The following is a 20,781-nucleotide window of genomic DNA, read 5'->3' as shown; positions in this document are numbered from 1 at the left end:
TCCTTCTTAACTCCAAATCCTAGCTCTATGTGGGAACATGCTCGGGAGGAATTCGTCAAGATAGGTTAAATCTTATTATCATAATGAATACATGCCCAACAGGAAATTGCCAGTGTAACAACTTTGGTGATGTTCTCTGAGATTTATCGGAATGCTATCTGATGGGTACAAATCTGACTAATGTAGTCAATCCCTTGGCCAGGGAAAGCCCTTTATATTTGTCCTAAACAAATGGGTGACTTCATTTCAATCCCTCATGCCTGAGAGAGGGTCCAGGCATACTGACTAATCTCTAGCAAATCTATGCAGGGCCTGGACCAGCACCCGCAGATCTGCCTCCCCCCTCCACCCCCCACCACCCCTTCCACACAAACAGATGTTCTCTCTTCCCATTCACAGGCCAGAAATCTGTGTTCTCCCCCCAAAGCCTGCTGCTCTTTTCCAGGATCTCCACCTCTCTCCTCCCATTGGCTGGGCTCAACCCCAGACCTTGGCCTTGAGTGCTGCCTCAGAACTGCTAGGAGGATGCCTTGGCAGTGTGACAAGTCCCATGTCTCCACATGCAGTTCACCCCTTGCCCTCACCCGCCCTCCTGTGATAGGAGGGCCCATCCCCAGCACAGCTTCCAGGTGCAGAGGAGAAACAATGGCTTAGTGTTTCCTGGAACTTACCTGGGGTGATGGAGGGCTGCCAACCCAAACCAGCCAGGTCTATCAGCCCACAGGCCAAAAGTCAGGCTCAGACACAGCCCTGCTCCTCCAGCCTTCTTTATCCTCATTTGCAGGGGCTACATCTTCTCCCTCCTTTCTGCTGCTTCTACCTCTACCTAACACACCCCCTTCCGACTAGGGGCAGGGGTCCAGGGGAGACTGCCCTCCAAGGGTCCTTCATGGTTCTTGTGTACCACTTACCTTAGGTGGAGCTGGGAGGGATCTTAGAAACGATGCAATCCCACCTCCATCCCCACAGGAGCGCCTCTGTGTGCCCTTTGGGGACACTTGAGGCCATCTTATCCCAGAACATCAACTATACTCAAAGATTTTGGGGGAGGGGGTTTATATTAAAACCAATGCATTCTGGAGCACCTGGGTAGCTCAGGTAGTGAAATGTCCGACTCTTGGTCATGATCTCAGCATCATGGGGTTGAGCCCCACAGTTGGAGCTCCTTATTCAGTGGGGAGTTTGCTTGGGATTCTCTCCCTCCCCCTCCCTGTCTGCCCCTCTCTCCCTGCTGTCATGCTCTTCCTCACGTGACGTGCGCCCACTCTCTCTTAAATAAATAAATAAATAAATAAATAAATAAATAAATGGGGCTCAGTCATTAGGCATCTGCCTTTGGCTCAGGTCATGATCCCAGGGTCCTGCTCAGCTGGAAGCCTGCTTCTCCCTCTCCCACTCCCCCTGCTTGTGTTCCTTCTCTCACTGTGTCTCTCTCTGTCAAATAAATAAAATCTTTAAAAAAAAAAAAACAACAATGTATTCACATTATGGTATAAAAGGACAACTATAAGTAGACTTACAAATAAATGTAGGGCTTCAAAGAAATGTGATGCTTTCCACAAGCTGCTTCAGGCTACGCCCCCAAGCCCCTACCCCTGAGCACGTGTTCTTTCTCCACTTCCCTTGCAGAGGGCAAAGTGGGAGAAGCACGGGTCCAAACTGACCCTCCTGTTTCACAGAAACGGAGCCTCAGGTTCAGACACACGAGGTGACTGTGATGTACAATACCTATTGTTCCAAACAGAAATAACTCATCCATTGAATGCTTGCTGGAGGCCAGCTACTGTAGTGAGGAGTTTACCTACTTCCATTTCCAAGGCAACTCTCAAGATAGGCATTCTTTTCATTTTGAAGAGAAGACTCAGAAGTTGAGCAGTACGTTCAAGGTCACAGAACTAACAACAACAGCTCCTTCTTATCAGCTGGCTTTAAACCCAGGTCTCTGGCTCTAAGGTTCAGACCCTTGGGAACAGTGTCAGGCTGTTAGAGATGCCACAGGGAGGATCTGGGAAGAGGCTGGAGTCCAAGGTCCTGGTGTCTTGTCCTGGCTCTGCCACTAGATTACTCACACCCACAGACCCGAGGGGATGTTTGCTGATTTTTGCAGTCTATAGATAAGAAAACCAAGGCCCGGAGAGAAGGGCTGACCTCAGACTAGAACCACCAGATTTCAGGGATGGGATCTGCTAACAGTGGCCCCTGGGAAAGTAGCCTAACCTCGCAGAGGTTAGAAGACCTCTAGCATCCCTCCTGGCTGTATGTTATCTGTCTATACAGATGTCCATGATTTCTAATCTCATGTGCACATCCCATCTCCCTCTGTGAGCCCACACACCTGCGGGGCCCTCCCCCACTTTGGTCTGCAGAGAGCAGCTCGGGCCAGCTACCCTTAACCTCTCTTCTCAGGGACCTGGATGCATGTGTGAAGGGAACTTGTGTGAAAATCACCAGTCACTTTGGGTTCTCAAGCGATTAGCTAGTCGGCTAGTCATTAGGTAAGTCTTGTACACAAGGCAGCAGAACGTATACCCAGGAGCCAAAAGCCACAGCCACAAGCATGCACACCCCTCTCAAGTAAGGAAATTCCAGAAGTTCATTCATTCCTGTGGTTCACATCTATAAGAATCTTCTTCCAGATCCCAACTTCTCAGGCCCCGGATGTTTGCCTGCAAAGTCTATTCCACAGCTGGATGAGAGCACGTGGACACGATGCAATGCCCTCTTGACTCCTTAGAACCTTGACGTTAACGGGGCCACATGCTGATCATCTGGGCCAATCAAGCCAGGTTCATCAAGTCTGTGCTCCCAGCAGAGAAGAACCCCGGCACAGAATCAAAATGCACAGTCTGTCTATACCCACCACTATGTGTTTCTATGATGGCCACTACGAGCATAAATAAGGTGAGAGGTTAAACAGAGCGTGCTAGACATTACATCCTCCCCAAATGATGACAGAAATGCTGCAGGAAGAGTGAGGAGACACCCTTCCTTCTGTCCTCACTCTGCTAGTGGCCTCCATTTGCTCCCACGATCTCCCTTCCTCATCCCTGAGTGCCCTCCCCACCCCTGCCCTGCCTCTCCTTCCCCACTGAAGCGGCCACTCTCTGGGTGAAGGGCTCAGTCTCCAGTCCCTGAGCACTGCAGGTGGATGGGGTGTCCTTTGGGTCTGGAGCTGGTGTTGGCTGAGCCTCGGCCTCTCTAAACCTCGGCCTCAGGTTTGGACTGGCAGTGTGTCAGCGGGAGCACAGTCAGCTGTGACTGCCCTTCTGGAGAGAGGAACCTCCGCTCAGAGGTGTCAATTCAACAGGCTCTCCATGGCGGGAAGAGAGCATGTGCCCCTCCCAACCCTGTCTCAAAAATGGAGACACTCACATGCAGGGGGAAAAGCCCTTCCCCACAGGAGGCCCCATCAGCTGCCAGAGGAGGAAGTGCAAGCAACAGGAAGATCAGTGGGCCACTGCCAAGGACTAAATGCGGGAGCACAGAGCTCAAGGACCAGGACCTCGGGGTCCTCTTGGAGGAGGCCAGATTAGCAAAAAACGATAGAACCACAGAGGCCAGGAACAGGGGGTTGGAAACAAAACAGCTAGTGGAGCACTGGCCTGTTCACAGGCCCTAAAACCCTCCATGGTTTTGACTCCCGAACCCAACAATTCTCCATCCCGTATGGGACACTCAGCCAACACAAAAGCACCACTTTGTTCCCAGCATCAGCGTGGAGGGGAACACAGCCCCAGCATCTACTGGGTGTTAAACGTTCTCTCCTCCCCAGGAACAAGATCGGCACAGGACTCTGATGAGAAGTAGCTGTCTGCCATCACTGCAAACGGCCACTCTAGTTGTGGCAACATTTTCTTCTGAGCAACTTAGGTAAGCTTCTATCCAGTGGGCACAGCAGCTAACCAGCTAGACATGGCTGGTTAGGCCCAAAGCAGAGCTCCCGATGTGCTTATCTGTACCAAATACAGCTATTAAGTTAACAATGTACTTCTGATTACTAAGCTGCATTCCTAACAGTTTTATAACATTTAACGAAATGCTGTCATCTGGAGCTTTTACCACTAATGCTTAATGCAGAGAATCAGTTTTGGCTCTTAGTTTGGGGTTTTAGCATTACCCAAGATGACACTTTTCTTGGAGAAAGCAGATTCTGGGACTTCCCTGAGCCCCAGGTCTGATACGGGGAGATGCGGGACATGACACTGAAGAACGCTTGCCATCCACTCTGTTCTGCCTCATGCCTATCAGTCCGGGCTGGGTTCCATTTGTCTAGTGGCCTTGTCCCTCTTGGTTTCTGGGCTCAAGTGAAAAGCAGAACTTCTCTATTGAAGGCGTCTGCTCCCTGGGGCACAGGTAAAACACACTGGCATGGAAAAGACCAGAACTGTCCTGTTTGTACTGGTTTCCATTTAAGCCTTCACTGTGGTACTGTACTTTCTCCCCCATGAGAAGGCTACCAGACCACTCTGGGAAGCTGGGCTTTGAGATGAGCACCTGCTTGCTCAGGCGTCCTCTCTCGGCGGACCTCTAAAGGTTCCTGTCAAGCACGGACAGCCAGGTCTCTCTCTCTTAAGGGAGGCCATGCTTTTCATTTTCCCTATGTCTTACCTGAAGAGTTAAAAGTATCCAGGTGCTAAACCGTAACTTCTTGCTGAAGTCCAAGAAAAGTCAAAGAGCTTGTCCCCACACTCACCACTTGTATCCCTCCACCAAACAGCAGGACCAAGGTCTAGACACCTCCTCACTGAGGCAATTCCTAAGGCATTTATCTGTTTGTTCATGTACAAAATGAGCTACATCCATCTGGCTCCTCCGTTGTTAAGAACGCCTCTGGGCTGAGACCATCTTCGATGAAGTGAGATGCTGCCAAAAGAAGCTCCTGTGCCTCTTCCGTCCCCATCCCACGATGTCCATCAGGCTGGGCCTACCTAGGCCTCAGGGAATCTTAATTCCCTCACTCTTCAGTGCTCAAGGGGACTAACTGAGCAATTATCATCAACCTAGAATGGACTTCTTCCTTTTCAACACCTAGGGTGATCACGTGACACATTAGCCAAATCAGGACTCTTTTGATGGTGACAAGGGATGTTATTAATACACTGGGATGGTCCAGAAGAACCAGGATGGACGGATGGCGCTCGTATTTCCACGACCTCCCAGTCTACATGTGAGACAAGTTTTCACAGATGTCTTCCCTGGCCACGTTCACCCTATCCATGCTTCACCTGCCCTCAGCCCAGGAAATCGTTATGTTAGTCACATGCTGGGTCATGTTTGGACATGTTCTCATAGGTCTCCTTCCTCCTTCCCAGACAGGGTCTTGACTGCTGACTCTCTGCATGAACTTTGAACTCATTCTGGGCCCCATATTCCAGGCTCTTCTTTGTTCATAAGCAGCATCTGCTGAAGATCTGGTTGTGCAAAGGGTTACAGATGACTTTTTTTCTGACACAAATAACATTTTTCCAATCTATTTGTATGTAGTTACTTTTTTTTTTTTTAAGATTTATTTATTTATTTGAGAGAGAGAATGGACGCATGAGCAAGAGAATGAGAGAGAGCATGAGCAGTGGGGAGGAGCAGAGGGAGAAGCAGAGAGCCCGGGGCTCGATCCCAGGATCCTGGCATCACGACCTGAGCTGAAGGCAGATGCTTAACCGACTGAGCCACCCAGGGGCTCCCTATGTAGGTGCCTTTCAAAACACAATCATATTTATGCGTTATTACTGCCTTCATTTTCGTGCTTCTCTTCAGGCCAAGCCACAGACTTTTCCTGGTTATGGAACACTATAAGTCTCATTTTTTTTTTTTTTAAAGATTTTACTTATTTATTTGACAGAGAGAGATCACAAGCAGGCAGAGAGGCAGGCAGAGAGACAGGAGGAAGCAGGCTCCCTGCTGAGCAGAGAGCCCGATGCGGGACTCGATCCCAGGACTCCGAGATCATGACCTGAGCTGAAGGCAGCGGCTTAACCCACTGAGCCACCCAGGCGCCCCTATAAGTCTCATTTTTAATGACTGTGCAGTACTCTGCCAAGTGGATGAACCATAATCTACCCAATCGCGCCCCTGTTGTTTACCATTTAGGTTGCTTCCAATTTCTAAAACAGATGACATCACAAGTCACAGTTTCATGAACATAACTTTTCCTTCATTTGAGATTATTTCCCCAAGATAGATTTCAAGAATTTCAATTACTGAGTCAAAGTGCATGAGATTTTTATGGCTCTTGAATCTGGATCTTCCTGATTCATGTCAGCCTGCTCCCTGGGCTGACTCATGGCCCCCCAAATATTCTTCTCTCCTTCCTCAGCTCCAGTTTGAGCTTGAGCTCCTTGATCTGGTGCCAGAGCTCAAGCAGGAGCCGGGCCCAGGGATTCCTGCACAGTTTGGAGGGATGGGCACTTAGACACCCAACCAAGTTAGGCAAGGCTTGGGAAGTAAGGCAAGTGTTAAGCAAGGCAGGAGAGGATCCAAGTCCAAGGAGTCATGAAGTTCAAAACTGCTGTGATCGAGCAAACCATCGAGGCCTTCTGCCCTCCCCTATATGATGTTGCCAGTGGGGCAGCCCTGGAACACCATGGGGAGTCTTTCCCATGCAGCTGCATCCTGCTCTAATCTTAGAGTCCCCACTGCTCAGGGGCCTTGCCAGCAGGGCCTAGGACACGGGCTCAGGAGCACCCATCCAGGACCAAGTCCCCACAAGTCTGTGACAAAATACAAAACCGAGGAGGGCGTGTGGTTTTTCACATACTCAGTGTGCGTAGTTTAAGAGACGGTCCTTCAATCCTCAGGTCATGCCCTTCATACTTTGTGGTCACGAACATATTCTCTCACTTCTTTGTAAAAATGTCCATGGCTTTGTTTCATCGGCAGTTCCGTTCATTCACCACATACTTTTCTGAGAGCTCACTACCAGCCTGGTGTGAGTCCTAACCCTGGAGACAGCAGTGAATACAACGAAGGCACCCTTCTCGAAAACACCTGGACAGTCAGCTTTTCTGACTCTATTGTAACTGCCTGACATTAAGCTTCTGATTGCCCAGGCATCCACCTCAAAGACATCCATCTCGGACAGTCGCATGGCCAGCTACAGGATGAGATGAAGAGCCAAGTCGCCCCGCCCATGAAGTTCTCTTTTTAGAGAGCTGTGGTTGTCTTACACAACTGGCCCTTTGACCGCTTGCTTCTCCCTTCCCACACTTGAATTCCTGCTCTTATGTTTTACAGTCACCAATAAAGAGTGAACCTGTGAAGCCTTAAGCCCCCACCTTTGGCCCCAAGAAAAGCGGAAGCCACAAGCCAGCTCTCTCTCTCTCTCTCCCCCCATGACCTTGCTATGTGGCCCCAGGCATGCTGTGTACCCTCTAAGATATAAGTAACAAACCTTGTCTTTTCTAAGTTCTCCGATGGTTGTTGCTGAGGGCTGGTCCAGCTACAACACTGGCTCTAATCAGGGAAACTCTGTGGGGGCTCGCCACAAGCAGTATGGGCCAAGGTGAGTGACCACATTTGTATCTCTGTATCTCCATGATAGAGTGTCCTTCCTGCACAGTAAGTTCTCGTAAAAAATTTGCGGAGGACAGGGCTTTAGAAAGATAGGAACACTTCCCGGTGGGTGAGTGGGGATCCTGGCCACATGCACAGCAGGGGGCCCACAGGCAGGAGCAGGTGTGAAGTCAGCCAGCTGCCTGCCTTCTAACCCCAGCTCTGCTGCTGGACCTTCAGCAAATTCTTTCATCTTTGGGTCCTCGCTCGTGAAATAGAGAGGATGGTGATGGTACTTGCCTCAACAGGCTGTAAGGACTCAAGGCCCCAGCCAGCACTGGGCACACCAGAAGCCTGGCAGAAACACGACCTACTTGTGGCAGAAACGGTGGCCTCCTTTGGGGGCTAAGTCAACCAGCTGATCGTCTGGACGTTAAGTCAGGTGAAAAGGCCACAGCCCAGAGAACCAAACTGAAATCCAAGATGCACCTCACTGGCCAGAAAAGTTAAAGATATAACAGAGAAAATTAAATTTATATACAAAGAATGGGGGGAGAGAACTAGCCAGACTCGCTCTTCCTCCCCCATGGGTGTCAATGATAGAAACTGATAAAATTTCATTTATGTCAATAATAGAAACACGAGAAAAGGTTCCTGCCAAACCCAGGTCTCGCCAATGGTGGACGCATGCCAAAACCTAACCACAAGTGGCCGAGATGAGTTGGGGGAAGTAGAGCTTGGATACATAGTTCAGGGACTTTCTTAAAGTATGGACATTCCACAGACAGATCATTTCCGGTGCCACAGAAAGCTCTGGAATTTAAGAAGTCTGAGGGAGGGCGGGTTAGGGGAGAAAACAGAGTGTTGGCCACAACCAGCAGAAAGCCAAAGGCCCATGTTTGCTGAGGTTACTCTTCACTCTGGGACTGAGATGGAATGCTGTAGAGAATTAATATCAGTGCTGCAGATAAAATAATGTCAGCAGACTGGATAATTAAAGATTTCTGGCTCACTCCTTCGCCCTCTCACTTTCTGGAGGGAGGATAAGAGACAGGAGATGGGTCCAATAAACCAAGAATTCCTCCAATTTATGAGTGTATTTTTAGTTCCTCCTGACATCTGGGGTAGCAGAGGCATTATTTCAGGATCGGACCTGATTGTGCCCTTTACACGGGGCTAAACATCACTCTCTAAAACACTTTGATGAAAATGTAATTATTTTAAAGACATACACAGGCTAATTGAGACCATACTGAGGAAGTCTTCAGCTTCCAAACGAAGACGTTTCTGGCTGAGTGGAACAGATGCCATTAAACCACTTGCCACCACTCACTCCTCCCTATCTTCCTAAATTCCTCCCCGGACCTGCATCTGGACCAGACCTGTTCCACTTAGGACTGGAGCTGCCCAAGACAAGGGAGTGACCATGGAGTCATAGCCCAGCTCCTTACGGAGCAGCACTGGATCCAAACACTTGTCCCCATTTGCTTTTTAAAGCATAGACTATTGACAAGGGAACAGTGAATCACAGGGCCACAGATGCAGTTAAGAGACCACAGAGATCTTCTAACTCAACCTCCTACCCAGTATAGGAATCCTGTTCTGTCCCAAATTGGGCAACAGTGGGCCTGGTGTGGACACTTGCTAGGGCCTAGCCACACCAGGAGGCTGACAATTACAGGCTGGGAGATGGATGGAATCAAACCCAGCAGAGTTAGAGGCAGGACTGAGCCAAGATCTGGGCGGGTCTCTCCATGAGACAGAGCAAGCCTGCAGCCGAGCCAGACTCCTTCAGTTCCTGAGAGTGGACCAGATTCCCCAGTCAGGACACGCTATTTCCATGCACAAATCCCCTCTGGGCACGTCTGACAGTGGAGAATTCTCAGAAAGGGGACAGGGAGGGATGGCAAGGGAAGGAGTTTGGGTCACTGTGTTCAGGAGGGTTTGCTCTCTTAGGAAAGGCCTAGAACACCTCATTAACTTCCTCCTCTACCACCTAGCTCCTGTCGAGAATAGAAACAGAGGTGTCTACCAGGGGCCACTGACAGATCCTAGCCAGGGCATCCCAAAAGGCAATCTTCCAGAAAATCCTGCAAGAAGAATTTCCCATACTCACAAGCAGCCCATTCCATGGTGGGTTGAGCTGTGACATGCCTCCCCCTAACTGGACCCCATTCTGCCCCTGAGGGTCACATAGAGTGAACTGGAGTCTGCTATAAGACATATATACAAATATTTGAAGACAGGCACCATTTATCCTTTATCCTTCCACAGAAGGACACACATGGTCCTTCCACCCTTCCAACCAGGCGTGGTTTCTAAACCCTTCTAATATCCTCAGGGCACACACTAGTTTCACCAGGACTCCCCCAGTGTGACCCCAAGGACTGAAGAAAGCATCCTGGGATGCTTGTCACTCTTGCCTCACCCTCCACTGAGAACACTCGGTGGGCCTCTCATAGTAACCACCTCACCCCACAAAAGGTGGGGATGCTTGGCCTGAGGGCCATGGCACGGCTGAAGGTCAGTGGGATGCCAGCTGGCGTAGTTCAGAAGAAGAGCTAAGAACACCACTGACATCATTCTGGGAAATCTGGCCTAGAGCTGCTGTAGCTGCCATGAGAGCAAGCTGAGGTCTAGGCAGGCAGCTGGATGAATGGGGCAAGGAAGTGTAGATACTACTGTCAGTGTGTTCCGGATTCACCTCAGGCACTCAAAAAAGAACACAGTTGGGGATAACATTATGAAATACCATGTCAACTCACCCCAGGCGGCTTAGTGGGAGGCCAGTAGATATGGAAGCTGTCAGTGGTTCCAAAGCTTCCTCACACACCATGGGATGTGATCTCTACCCCCTGCTCCCCATACCACTTGTTCACATCAAGGATTCATGAGCTTTCTAGCTTGTAGACAGCTTTTGGCTATTCAGCTAAGCGACCAGTGATCTTTTTTTTTTTAAGATTTATTTACTTGAGACTGGGGGGAGGGAGAGAGGGAGAGAGAATCTCAAGCAGACTCCGTGCTGAGTGTGGAGCCCAAGGTGGGGCTCAATCTCACAACCCTGAGATTATGACTTGAGCCAAAACCAGGAATCGGGTGCTTAATGGACTGCATCACCTAGGCACCCCATAAGCTACTGGTGATTTTTACAGGTTTCTCCCTTGGGTACTTTCTTGCATTTCATAATTATCATGTCCCTCTCCACTACACAGGTCTCAGAATCTGATATTAAGGTATAACTTAGTATTCTTTTCTAAAATAAACCAATAAATCTCTTGAACTAAAATGCTTTTCCCTTATTCTTCTTTTTAAATTACTGTCTAAAGATTCCTTACAGTATTTTTAAGCATGACAGGGTATCCCAAGATGTCCTCATCTGGTCATACGCTAGTTGCAGAACTGTGGCATAGTTTTCTTTCTTTTGAAAAATAATTAATCTGTGATGGTTTTAATGACTACTGAATGAATAAAAAGAGCCTTTATCTTAACATAATTTTAGCAGCGCACTTGGACTTTATCAGGCCCCATGATCAGGATCGCCTGGAAAAACTGAGTCATTAGGTTCCCAGGATAGTTCCAGGGGATAGACCCTTGACTTGCAGGCTTACTACCAGTTTAAATTCTGCAGGGCCAAGGATCTCCCCTCAACTCACAAGCAGTGTCTCCTTATGTTGTTGAGGGCTCTCAACTTCTGGGCCCGTCTCCTCAAGATGGCCTCCCATCTCTTCAAAGCTCTGTGCCCCAACCACAAACTATTCCTACGCTTTCCTATGATCCTATGGGTCCTCTGGTTTTGCTATGTCCCAGGCTCCTGATAGCCAGAAAGCTCATGTGCCTGCCCCAGGGATGGACAACTTCACAAGCAGCTTCTACAAGGAAATGTCCCTCACTAGACGGTTCAGCCACAGCTTTAAGTGGCTCCAAGTGCAAGCAGGAGAACACTGAACTAACCCCTGGCTTTGGTGAATTCCCAGTCTAATGGGGAGAAGAAAAGGCTCACAGGCACATAAGAACCCAGGCAGTCATCCGGAGGACACTACTCCCAACCTGACAATGCACTTAATGCTCTCAGCTGTACCAGCACAGTCAGTCATCTCTCCATCTGGAGAGGCTCTCTTCTCTCCTGATGGGGAGAGGGGATGTGCTCTCCTCTCTTTCCTCCTACCCTCTTTTCCTAGTCTCTAAGTGATGGGCCTGCTCATTCCTCAGGGTTCAACTCAAGTTCCATGGTTTTATATGTCTTGAGAGGCCAGAGATTCCTAAACATATCTTCTGTCCTAACCTCCCTGCCAACCTTCAGAATTTTATATCCAAATGTCTACTCCACATCCCACTGGTTTAGAAGATGTAACAAGATCTCTCAATGTTCTCTAGCCAAATGTGCTCCTCCTGCAGCATGCCTCCTAACCCCAGACCAAAGGCTTCATCAGCCACCTGAACCCTCAGGCCCAAGAGCCATCTCACACCCTCCCTCTCTCTCCATCCAATCCATCAGCAACTCCCACCAGTTCTACCTTCATTCTGATCATGGCTCATCACCCCTGTGCCACCAGCCATCCAAGCCACCAGCGCCATGTCCTTTGACCCCTGCAGCAGACCAACTACATGCCCATTGCCACACTGCTTCCCCATAGTCAGTTCTCCATTCAGCAGCTAGATCAGGACACTCCCCCACACAGCACCCTCCAGTGACCACCCATTACCCACGGTCTAAAATCCAAACTCCCTACCACAGCCCGTAAGGCCCTACCTGACCCAGGCCTGCCTATTGCTCCAAACTCACCTGCTGTCATGCTGTGTCTCACCCTCCTCTCCAAAGCTGGCTGGCCTGACTGCTGTTCCTCCAACCACATCAAGTCCATACCTGCTATGAGGCCTTAGCAATGGCCAGTTTCTCTGCCTTGAATAGAGTTCTTCCTCCAAATCTAGAAATTCACTCTCTTACTTCATTCTGTCCTCTGCTCCCATCTCACCTCCACAAAGAGGCCCTCCTGACTACTTGGTGATCCTATGTAAAATAACCCTCTGCCCTAATCCCTCCATCCCTTTACCCTGCATTACTTTTCTTCATTGCACTTCAAAATCAATTCCAGACAGGGGTGCCTGGGTGGCTCAGCTGGTTAGGCATCTGCCTTCATCTCAGGTCATGATCCTAGAGTCCTGAGATGGAGTCCCACATGGGGCTCCCTACCAGCAATGAGCCTACTTCTCCCTCGCCTTCGGGGCAACCACTCCCCACTCTCTCTCTCAAATAAATAAATAAAATCTTTTTTAAAAATTAGAAAAATAAAAATCAATGCCAGACATTATTGTCTTCCCTCTCTCACTAGAAGGAAAACTACCCCAGAACAATGACTTTGCCTCCCTTATCACTCAAGGACTATCTGATAAATGAACAAATGTCATGTCTGATACATTAATTACATCAGTGTTCACCACATTGACATGGATTATGTACTTTTCTCGGGAAGGGGACCGAATTTCTCATAGAAACAATAGTATAAGGGATGGTTATAATATGAATCAATTCCCTGATGCCCAACTTTCAAAGAAATATGATCAAATCCAATACTTAATTACAAGTTATATATCAAGAACCATAAAGCTTTCTAAAATACATGTGCTTTCGTTAGAAGAGTCACAATGGGGGCGCCTGGGTGGCTCAGTGGGTTAAGCCGCTGCCCTCGGCTCAGGTCATGATCCCAGGTCCTGGGTTCGAGCCCCACATCGGGCTTTCTGCTCAGCAGGGAGCCTGCTTCCTCCTCTCTCTCTGCCTGCCTCTCTGCTTACTTGTGATTTCTCTCTGTCAAATAAATAAATAAAATCTTTAAAAAAAAAAAAAAGAGTCACAATGTAGTCTCTATACATGCAATATAATGTGATACAGCATCAGGGTTCAAAGTAATTTTGCCAAAAGCAGAAAGAGCATCTTCATTAAGGGCATGGAATTCAGAAAAGAGATATTTCCACAGGCATCTCTGAAAAAAAATGTACGGACGTAACTAACATTACTTGCCCTTTTGAGAACCTATCAAGTAACGTTTGTATCTTGCTAAAGAGGCCGGAATGAGCGGCCCATGAGCCTAGACTTTCAGGGACTCACAGAGCCCCAGCCTGACTGCACTGACCAGGGGTGTCTCCACAGCTCTGCTCTTGAGGCCCCCTTTTCACATCAGTGCAGGGAAGGGCGTGCTGGCTGATTTCTGCAGTCCTGTTTGCTCTAGGTTTTACAATGCAACTTGGACTGTCTTCTCTCCTTGCAAATTTCTCTGTCATGTGCATAAAATTGGAAACTCCAGGGGCGCCTGGGTGGCTCAGTGGGTTAAGCCGCTGCCTTCGGCTCAGATCATGATCTCAGGGTCCTGGGATCGAGCCCCGCATCGGGCTCTCTGCTCAGCAGGGAGCCTGCTTCCCCCACCCCCTCTGCCTGCCTCTCTGCCTACCTGTGATCTCTCTCTCTCTCTCTCTGTAAAATAAATAAATAAAATCTTAAAAAAAAAAAATTGGAAACTCCACTGAAAGGGCTCCCTGCATAGCCCACTCCCCAGCACCAGCTACTTGGCCTTCATCCTGATTTTAGCCAAGGCAACACTGTCTTGAAAATAAAGGGACTTGCATTAATTTTTACATCCTTTGATCTCCCGCTTCTGCTGCTGCGCCATGTCAGAGTGCCTTAAGGCTTTGCCTCTTGAGGGAGCCAGGCTCGTGCATACACAGGGTTCACTTTGATCCAGCCTCCCCTGAATCCTAACGTCATACCCCCCACCCCAGCCACACGTTCTGTATCTTCTTTCAGGCGGTGGTAGTAGGACACTGCCTTCCCCTTTATCTGCCACTTTAGAGTCCAAACTGATAGTCACTTTTTACAAATTCTTTTAAAATTACAGGATCTTTTTTTTCTCCCACAGAAGGACAGAACCCACACACTTAGTTTTGTTGCTAAAGTAGCTAAGAAGGTGTTCTCCTACGTTAGTGATGGCGCCATGCTTCAAAGCAGCCTTAAGACCATGGGGGAAACGATCAGTTTTGTAAGATCACAGGCTATGCTTCTTTGCACGACCTCCTCATTCGCCTTCCTCCTTCTCACTTTCTCAGCTTCACTGAATTGGTTGCGGCTCCATCAGCCTCCTTCACAGTGAGAGTAGACAGACTGCTCCCAAGCTGATGGGGGCCAAGGACCCCCACAGTGCCATAATCATGAGACCCTAAGGGGAGGGTGGAGGGCAGCAGAAAGAAACCCATCGTGCTCACTAGCGAAAGGTACAGAAAACAGTGTACCCCCACCCCCAAATTTTACTCAGGAAATCCCAAAGGACCACCCAGACTTTTGAAATATTACTGAGAATATTGACCTCTGTATACCCACCCACAGAAGGCACTGTCTTTGTGATGCAGACTCACTCTATGCTTACTCTCAGTGGGATTTCTCACTTAAGAGTGCTGATGATCACGTCTGTGGAAGGCCAGTGGGGGCTCTTGACCAGGACCTGGAATAACTCGGTCTCACAGTTAACACAGAATTTGACCTGTGCTCCCACCCCAGCAATGGCTGCTTGCATGGAACCAGAGACTCAAAGGGAAAACCAAAACCAAATGCAGTTAACCAGAGCAGCCTCCTAGGGCAGCAGGAGAAAGAAGTTCTGGGACAGTCTGGAAGGATGGAGGACCAGTTTGGCAGGGTGAACAGTTTCTGGCAGAGGCCAGGGCACCCAGTAAGACACTTTATCTTATTTCCTGGCTGGCTCAATGACAGTTCCCACCACCTTCGCCAGTTCTAGAATTCTGACCAGAGAAGCCAAGGTCAACAGATAATGCTAAAGCATGCTGATCTCACTCCCACCTGTTTGGGCACCTGGGTAGGTGTCATCTCACCTTGTGGGCACTGGTCTCTCCTGGCCACCCGGTTCCCCTCCCGCCATCTCCTCAGGGTGGGCTGAGGAGGAACGGTCGACAGCACAGTTTTAATCCTGCTTACTCACCAACGTCTCCTCTGCTATTTGTTGTGGCAACTGGGCTGGGAACACAAGGCAGGATGTCCTGGAGGTGCGCCTCCCTTGGGCTTGGGGAGCCCCTGACCAGGAAGCTCCTGAGGTTGCTCGGGACTGCAGCAGGGGTGGCCGCCTGGGAGCCTCTTGGCCAGTGCCTGGTGGGAAGGAGGAAAGGAAAGCCAAGTCAGGGGCAGACATGCACAAGGGAGCAGGAGCGGCTGGCGGGAGCACATCACTCAGAGAGGCTGTGTGGGAAGGTGAAAACGTCCCAAGGACCACAGGTGATTTTATTACTATGTGTGGGGGGCTGTGGGTTTAGGGTTCAGGAATAATAGTTACCAGGAGAACAAGAACTAGCTGCTTCCTTCCTCCACACAGGGCAGATGCCGAAGATCTGAGAGTGGGAATGTGGTGAGGTCACAGGGTCAAGGGAGAGGCCCTGGCAGGGGTGAAGGAGGAAGGCCAAGGCCACAGAGCAGGTAGTGGCTGTTGGGCTCTCTGGAGGGAGCTGGCACCTGGGCAATCAGGGGCTGGGCTCTGGGGACAGAGCCAGGGTAAGGAGGAGCTAACAGAACAGGGAGAATGTACCCAAACCTGGGAAAGGACTCCCCCATACCACCCAGGGCTCACCCTGCTCCCCCAGAACCCACACTCAGGCAGCCCACAGGGCCCACCCCTCAACCTGCAAAGGTTCCTAAACTTCACCCCATCTCCTCCCTTCAGAAGCTTCCGTTTCCCTCCAGCAGCACCCCTCAAATACCTCAACTGGTCAATCCATTCTCTCAAATTATTTGCTACCTTCCCAGAAGGTGTACTGATTTGTAAAGGATACTTTGCAAACCCAAAGGGAATCAACCTCTCACCGTGGAATGTCAATAGAGAGACTTCTAGACTGAAAAGTCCCGACACATCCCTTCCTTACACAGGAGATCTAGAGGGTGGGCACCCTCAGTCCAGCATGGTGGTCCCCAGACACTTGGAGGCATACTCCGAAGAGGAAATGGGAGTAACTAGGCCCTCAGAGGAGTGGTGGGAAGGGGTGGAGCCCCATCTGTACCCAGTTGCTCCTGGAGATCTCTCTGGCCACAGAACCAAGAGGGAGCCAAATCAGGACAGTGTTCCTGTAAGTAATGGTTTCTGCTCCTCTTGTGGGCTAAGCCAGTCAGTCCAGGCAGAACTTTTCTAGACCCAGCAAGCTCCGTCCCTCTGCTGCAATGACCCTTCCACCTTGGTGAGCACTCAGGGATACCTGTGGCTCTTTGATCCTTGACCCTTACTCCCCTTGCAGCTTGAGCACACCAGGCACCTCATTCTCCCCAGTGATCTTCTCAGTTGCCGCCAGCAAGAGAGGCCCCATCGCCTGCGGCTCCTCCTGTGCCTCTGGCCCACGACCCGCCCCGTGTCCCCATGAGCCCTGCTGCTCCACCACATGATGCTCACTGGGCTGACTGGGCCACTTATGCCTATAATCCTTCATTGCTCAAACTGTACCAAGCACGGCTTCTAAAGGGAACTGAAGTCACTCACCAGAAAATGCAAAATTAAGCTGCTGATTATTTAAAAGTTAAAACTGTATAAAAGCTGATAATATATGCAAAATGGTTTTCTGTGCTAATTTTTCAATCCTATCAAGCATTATATCTATCCCTGACCATGGCAAAAAAAAACAAAACAAAACAAAAAAAACAAAAAAAAAAACCCAGAAGAAGAAGGAAACAGAATGGGTCACAGAATTCTCCTTGGCAGACAAGGAGGCAAAGCCACTTCATCAGGAAACAGGGGCCCTCTGGTGTGTTTCTCTACAGAGAAGGGACTGAACATCATGATGGGCAATTCCACCCATAGGGTTTTCAGAAAGAAATATTCATGATTCAGTCACTTTTTAATATCAACATTTAATAAAAGCAAGGAAAATATTAAAACATGACTGAGGATTTTCGCAGGTCACTAAGGCAATGTGGCTTGGTAAGGGGTCTGATAACAACACAAGACATGGTGTTTTTCAGGGGAAAGCTGTGCTGCTCTCATCCCATTCTGCAGGGAAACTGGAAAGGGGATGGCTGCAGGAGGGGGGCACTGGGATGTGTGGTGGGATTACTGATTGCCACAATGACCAAGGACAGGGAAAGGGGGAAAGGATGCCGAGTATCCCACATGAAACAGTTCTCATTATAAAGAATGGTCTCATCTAAAATGCTAACAATGCCTCTGTTGAGAAGCCCTGGGAGGTGAATCAGAAATTAGCATGACTCTTGTAAAACCTGCTCTTAAACACGGATTAAGTCTTCACAGGGGGCTGACAGCAATGGCAGCAGGGATGTCTGCTCTGGTGAGTCCAGACGAAGGGGGTGCAGGCTTATGATACATCAGTCCTCCTGGTGGTGACATGCATATCATCTTACAAAGGGGCTAGAGCCTGACAGGCACTATTGGCTAGACAGACAGCTGGACACTGGTGAGCAAGAGGCATGCCTGTGGAAAGGCCAAACCTCTCCTGTCTTTTTTTATTTTTTCCTATGTCTAAATGAGGACACAGCAGAGACACCAAAACTGGAAAACACGTCACAGGAGAAACTATTTTAGTCCAGAGCACCGGTTCTCGAAATGTGTCTCCAACTCATCTCACCTGGGAACAAAACACCCCAGACTTGTGAGTCCAAAACTCTGAGGGTGGGACCCGGAACCCATGTTTTAGTAAGCCCTCCAGGTGAATCTGATGCAGGCTCAAGTCTGAGAACCTCTGGTCTAGAAAGTTCGGGGCTAAAAATGCCAATTAGTCATGAGAGACAGGTTAGAAATGCTACTTCATCCCTGTGTAGCATTTCTAAGACACTCTGAGAAGGAGGGGTATGTTGGAACATGTCTGTTACCGGCAAATGACTAGACATGGAAGGCATGAAGAGGGAAGATCTAAGTGAGGAGAAATGAGGGAAAAGAGTAAATTATGCAGGGCCAATCCAAGTATCCAGTTTGATTAACTACCCCCAGAAGGATTCTGTTTTTACTCTAACTTGTATTCCTCCTTGAAGAGCCAATGTAATTATATGGTTCAAAACTCAAAAGAAACAAAAAGGTATGGAGTAAACAATCTTATACCTGCCCCTTCTCCTAGATACCAAGCTCAGAGTCAGCCATGCCTTCAATATCTTCTAGGGGTATGTTATGAAAGCACATTTTTTTTTTTTTTTTTGAGAGGGAGGAAGGGAGGGAGAAAGAGAGAGAGAGAGAAAGAGTCAGGGGAAGGGGCAGAGGGAAAAGGAAAGAGAGAATCTTAAGTAGGCTCTGACAATCCTGGGCTGGATCTCACAGCCCTGACATCATGACCTGAGCCAAAACCAAGAGTCAGATGCTCAACTACCTGAGCCACCAGGTGCCCCAATACACACACATTTTTATCTCCACTTTTTCTTAAATACAAGTAACAGCTTATACATACTATTCTAGACTTTGCTTTTTTTTATTTAATATTTTTTGGATAAATAAGAACCACTGAGAAGACTTCTGAGCTACTGGAAACATACAATGCCCCTGGGCGCATATGTGTTCACTGAAGAGAAGGACCATCTGCTAGGACATCATGGGATTCTTGTGGGTTTCTTGGTGAAACCCCCCCCGCCCACCCCCCCCACACACAGGGAAACTGTCCTGAAATTCTCAGCTTGGAGAACTTGCTCCAAGTTTTATAACAGAAGGAGGTGATGTGCAAACTCTTAGGTCACTAAAGTCCAAGAGTGACACTGCCAGATAACAGCAACACCTAGTGGATTAGGCATCCTAGAGTACACAGTGGAGGGGAAGTTGAACCCTGGAGAGAACCCAAAGTGATAAGAAGACTTGGAACATTTTTATCTATAAGACTAATAACCATAAATCACATTTTATCTATAGGAGTTAACAAAATGCATAAAAGGATAAAGATAGGAACTAGACAAGAACATTCAATAGAGTCAGTTCTTAACACTTAGGATGAGATCTAGAACACGAATAAAATAATATAATCTCTATCCTTCTACCAGTTTGAGTTATGGTAACATTTCCTTCAGAATTACTTTTTGTTCTTTCACCATCAGTAAGATGTCTTGTTCCTCCTGATACCCTTCTGATTTTTATCAATGTAGCCTTTAAACCTAAACATGAAGGTTTCTTTTTAAGAACAGCTTTACTGAGATATAATTCACATAACCATATAATTTGCCCACTTCAAGTCTAAGATTCAGGGACATCTGGGTTAGATCTAACTTAAACTGTTTAGCAAACAAATAGGGACCTAATTCTTCTCTTACCTGAGAGGATGCATAATGTTCAAATTCTTTTCCAAATACGCTAGGTGTATTTTTATTAAAAATCCATATACTGGGGTGCCTGGGTGGCTCAGCTGTTAAGCGTCTGCCTTCAGTTCAGGTTATGATCCCAGGGACCTGGGATGGAGCCCCACATAGGCCTCCCTGCTCAGTGGGGAGCCTGCTTCTCCCTCTCCCTCTGCTGCTCCCCCTGTTTATGTTCTCTCACTCTCTCTCCATCAAATAAATAATAAGATCTTTAAAAAATTTTTAAATAAAGTGTATGATTCAATGGCTTCTTAGTATGGTCACAGAGTTGTGCAGCCACACCTCAGTGCACTTTAGAAGATTTTCATCAAACCATAATCCCCTAAGCCCTAGGCAGTGACCAATCTCCTTTCTGTTCCTGTGGATGAAGAACAACTCAATAGGCTCATTGGCAGACTTAACACAACTGAAGAAACAAAATCAGTGATCGTGAAGATAGGTAAACAGAAATGATCCAAAATGGTACACAAAGAAAAGAGCGTGTGTTGGGGTGGGGTGGGGGAGGAGAGACAAACCATCTAAGAGCCACAGGATACTATGAAATGGTCTAACATATGTGTAATTGGTATCCTAGAAAGAGAAGAAATAGACAATGGTCAATAATTGCCCCCAAATAATAAAATATATCATATCACAGATCCAATAAGCTCAGAGATTCCAAGCAGTATAAATACAAAATAAACAGGGGCACCTGGGTGGCTCAGTGGTTAAAGCCTCTGCCTTCAGCTCAGGTCATGATCTCAGGGTCCTGGGATCGAGCCCCACATCGGGCTCTCTGCTCACAGCAGGGAGCCTGCCTCCTCCTCCTCTCTCTCTCTGCCTGCCTCTCTGCCTACTCATGATCTGTCTGTCAAATTAAAAAAAAAAATACAAAACAAACAAAAACAATCAAATATACCTAGACACATCATATTCAAATTATTGAAAATCAAAAACAAAAAGAAAATCTCAAATGTAGTCATATGGAGAGGGGAAAC

The 20,781-nt window shown here is 48.2% G+C and overlaps 2 protein-coding genes across 2 annotated transcripts in view; both read right to left on the bottom strand.

The window, feature by feature from the left end:
* Positions 1–15,593, bottom strand: part of MYLK (myosin light chain kinase) — a 202,616-nt gene extending 187,023 nt beyond the window's left edge. Inside the window, exon 1 of the mRNA XM_047735204.1 lies at positions 15,468–15,593. The gene's annotated coding sequence lies outside the window, so the exon portion shown is untranslated. The remainder of the gene's footprint in view (positions 1–15,467) is intronic.
* Positions 15,482–20,781, bottom strand: part of LOC125101853 (uncharacterized) — a 73,738-nt gene continuing 68,438 nt past the window's right edge. The window contains exon 3 of the mRNA XM_047732405.1: positions 15,482–15,631. Coding sequence (XP_047588361.1) covers positions 15,482–15,631 — 150 coding nt within the window. The remainder of the gene's footprint in view (positions 15,632–20,781) is intronic.

Source organism: Lutra lutra, chromosome 1 (genome assembly GCF_902655055.1).
Source record: "Lutra lutra chromosome 1, mLutLut1.2, whole genome shotgun sequence".
NCBI lineage: Eukaryota > Metazoa > Chordata > Mammalia > Carnivora > Mustelidae > Lutra > Lutra lutra.
The sequence above is the reverse complement of the archived record's forward strand: the minus strand, read 5'-3'. Positions and strand labels throughout refer to the sequence as shown.